The sequence below is a fragment of the Montipora foliosa genome, chromosome 2 (genome assembly GCF_036669935.1).
Source record: "Montipora foliosa isolate CH-2021 chromosome 2, ASM3666993v2, whole genome shotgun sequence".
NCBI classification, from domain to species: domain Eukaryota; kingdom Metazoa; phylum Cnidaria; class Anthozoa; order Scleractinia; family Acroporidae; genus Montipora; species Montipora foliosa.
Genome location: NC_090870.1, coordinates 7185374 through 7189222, shown reverse-complemented (window position 1 = coordinate 7189222; position 3849 = coordinate 7185374). Strand labels below are relative to the sequence as shown.

The 3849-nt window shown below is 39.3% G+C and overlaps 1 protein-coding gene across 6 annotated transcripts in view; it reads right to left on the bottom strand.

The window, feature by feature from the left end:
- Positions 1-450: 450 nt before the first annotated feature.
- Positions 451-3849, bottom strand: part of LOC137992278 (alpha-N-acetylgalactosaminidase-like) — a 21424-nt gene continuing 18025 nt past the window's right edge. For all 6 annotated transcript variants that reach the window (XM_068837523.1, XM_068837524.1, XM_068837522.1 and 3 more), the window contains 4 exons: positions 3332-3396; positions 2961-3018; positions 1977-2096; positions 451-1348 (listed from right to left, as the gene is read on the bottom strand). In XM_068837523.1, the coding sequence (XP_068693624.1) occupies positions 518-1348; positions 1977-2096; positions 2961-3018; positions 3332-3396 (1074 nt within the window). In that variant the 3' untranslated portion in view covers positions 451-517. The remainder of the gene's footprint in view (positions 1349-1976; positions 2097-2960; positions 3019-3331; positions 3397-3849) is intronic.

Here is a 3849-nt window from a genome sequence, read left to right as displayed (position 1 = left end):
CAATGCAAAATCAAAGGATTTTTAATTTTCTCAAGGGGAAGTTTTGCAGCATTAGACATTGAAAGAGGGCCTACACAACGCTCTATGAGATAATGCCGAGATAGGTAAAGGTAAAGGTACACGTTATTTAGGAAGCCGGCTGCGTAACTGCGCAAAGGATCGGAGTTTTAGCCAAAATTCCACTGCATGGAAGCATAATCTGTTTAGAAAGCTAATTATCTTTGTCTGCCAAGACCTTGTTTTACTTCTTTGCCTACATACATGACTTTTTTGTTGGTTGAGGCGTTAGCCGGTTTCGTGGATTGGTTTAAGGTTTAATTAAAAATAGACACTTTTCTGAGGCCAATTTGGGTAAATCTTACTGTTGGGCGACGGACTCTTGTTCCTAGTCAATCCTCTTACAAATATTGTGCAAGAAAAAAAAAACATCAAAAAACAAAACAAAACAAAGAGAGCACGAATCAGTTTAAGTCTCAGGTCCGAGAAAACTAAAACTCAAAGTGAGGCACGTTCGATCCTAGTTACGAGCGACTGGCCTTACACAACAGTGACAACGCTTTCGTTCGTCTCTTTCATTAACTTTTTCAGAAAAATTTTTATGTTCTTTCCCAGTCTTTTCAACTTTCTTCTTGCCGGGTTTTTCTTCTGAATCAGTCTCTTCGCTATTTCTTTTCGCGGTCTTCTTCGATTCTTCTTCTGTCTTTTCGCCCTCCTTTTTTACCGTTTTCTTCACGGATTTTTCTACAGTTTCTTCGCCTTTCTTTTTATTTTTCTCTTTCGATTCCTCTTTGGCCTTTTCGCTCTTCTTCTCCAATTCTTCTTTGTTTTCTTTACCCTCATTTTTCTCCTTCTTCGACTCCTTTTTGGCCTTTACGCCCTTCTCTTTTTTAGACTTCTTCGATTCTTCTTTGGCCTTTTCGCCCTCCTTCTTCTCCGACTTTTTCGGCTCTTTTTCACTCTTTTTTCTCTCTTTCTTCTTTTTCTGCGACTCTTCTTTAGTCTCTTCTCCTTTCTTTTTTTTCGGCTTCTTTGATTTTTCTTGAGCCTTATTCTCAGATTTCTCACCGGATTCTTTCTCAGTCATTTTGCCCTTCTTTTTCTTCTTGTTTGATTCCTCTTTAGTCTTTTCGCCCTTGGCTTTTTCAGTCTTTTTCGATTCTTCTGCTTTTTCTCCCTTTTTTTTGCTCGTTTTCTTCGCACTTATTTCCGGGGAATCACATATTGGAGTTAACTTGACCATCACAACCCCACTTGGGTTAACTTTGGCCTTGATTGATTTCTCGAAGATCCCCAACTCTTGATGAGCAAACAGGTCACGTGCGTAAGCCCGCTTTGTTGAGATTCCAACCTGTAATTATTAAAAGATCCTATTATGTAATAGAAGTCCCCAAACTGAAAAATTTGAGTTTATGGAAGAAAATAAAAATAAATTCTTGTTGCAAACAGAAAGTATGCCATCTTAACCTAATTTTAAGGCCTTGTACCTCACAAGAGTCAGCGGCTCAGTGATCCCCGAGGTCCTAAAGTAAAATCTTAGGGATGACTACACTGTGTAATATATATTGGACAATATCTTACTATACGTCAGACGAGGAAAAAACCTGGGCGTAGGGAAGGAAACTGTCAAATATGGTCTAGGGGCCAGCAATTCTCCCTTTCACTGCTTTTTGAAGGAGAGACAGGAATATGAAACCTAGTTTGGGACCGCAGTGCCGGTTAAGCTGTCTTCGTGTCAAAATGTCGGGTGCATCGTCATGGTACGACGCTCTGGTGACGTATCCAGAGGTACTGATACTGGCTTCACTTTTGTTATCCTATTTTCAGGCATTTGATCAGCGCATGCTCAAGTTTCCTGGAACTCCGACATTTACCGTATGTGAAATACAATGACCGTATTTTAACAGCACGACGATGCCGTTACTGTTGGAAGGTATGAAGCCAACTCGGTAAATCTCTTATTTTCATGGTACACTTACATCGTTGAATGAAGCTTCCACAATGACAGGCAAATCGGATCTCAAACTGAGGAGAACAACTGACACACTACAGCACACGGACAACGGACGGAACCATATCTCTGTGAAGGAGGTCTCATTCTGTCGTAACGAAATTGAAAAAATATTCATTACCAATGCGCCTCTTTTCAACCAAAAGAGAGAGTAGATATGAGACTGCAGCCTGTGCTGTCAGCGGAAAACTGTATAGGAGCCGCGCTTTTGTATTGTAGTTTTCCGCCATTTTTGGTACTCTCTTTCAAGTTCTCGGTATGTTTGAGCTTAGTTATGTAGAAATCTGGTTTTTGGATGTAAACCGTAGGTTATTGTACCGCCAAGACGGTAAGCAATATTGCAGGAACATTTTGTAAACCTTTTACGGATAATTCACTTGTTGCTTCAAGTTTTCACTTTACTTGGTCGCGTATTTAGTTCATGTATGTTTTGTCACAAGATTGTTATCTCAGACTCAGAACAAGGAGTACAAAACACGTCTCTAACAACAAGGAGTTCAGACTAAGAAGTCGGAAGTTTAGCAGTGAGATTTGTATGTCAGAACCTGTCTATGAATAAACAACGTTTGGAATGCAACCCCTTGCGTAATGTGCGTATAAGGCCAGTCACATAGATCTTTAACTTTGTCGCCTCCGTTATTTTAAGACAAAGATAAAAAAAGAGTTTTGTTTTTTCAGCAAACTAAAAAAAATAACTTGTCTGTTGCTTAAACTGATGCGACACCACTTTCGATTTCAAAAAAAGAGATAGAGAAAGAGACACGTGATTACACTTGTCAATCAAACGTTCTAACAAATATCCTGTGCAGTCATATGAAGAGTACCTGAATGAACGCAATGCGAAAAGTATCATCTGATGTATGACTTCATTATTCGGAAAACAGAGACGAGAAAAATGATGATTGATTAAACGTTGCAGTCCTATTTGAAACACTGCTGCTTTTTATCATACCTTCACAACTCGCTTTCCTTGCTTTCCAAGGCTGTCTTGATTTACGTCAATAATTTCCCTTTAATGAGAGTCGAACTCACAGTTAGTGTATGAAGTGAGTCATAAAACATGGCTTTATAAGACAATAATAATCCATACATTCACGATGGAGGTATTATGGACGATGACGAAAACGAAAACGAAAACGATAATGATGATGATTATGGGTTTTGACAACATGTTTACATGGTCTTGTACCCGAAAAAGGCAAAGCGAGGGAGAAAACCATTCATAATTTACTAACCCGGCGATCAGGGAATGAGCTCTTTTGAGTTCCTTTGCTGGTTGAAGAGCATATTCTGTATACATATAAACCCATGATTTTCACTTGCCTGTTCAGGAGAATTTCTTTGGACCTTGAGTCAATGTCTCGCAGATCATTTGACATCAGAAGAGGCTATCGAAAAGGTAATTAGCATTGTCATGTAAACGCTATTACTATTGGGTGGAATTAAGTAATCTTTCCTCCTGTTAAAGACTTAAACACAGTTGTCCGTCACAAATAACTGTCCTAAACTGAACGTTTGAGCCGATGATTACTTGAAAGCGGCTCTGATCCTGCATGGCTCTTTTCTTCAGCGGACGTTGGAACTGTTATGTAATACAAATATTGTTGATGATAGTTATTTTTCGATCAATATCTCCGTTTTATTTCAGGGATTAAGAAATAACATCTCTTTCGATACAATCGCGAAAATGCAAACATTCATTGAAAAACGGAATGCAAAGCAGATTGTGACGGCATATGTTTGCTAGCTCGGTAGCTAGAACGACAAAAGACCTCAGTCGGTTGATAACTTAGGACGCTTTCCACTTGACAGAACTGACCGGCCAGTCCGGGTATTTGGAA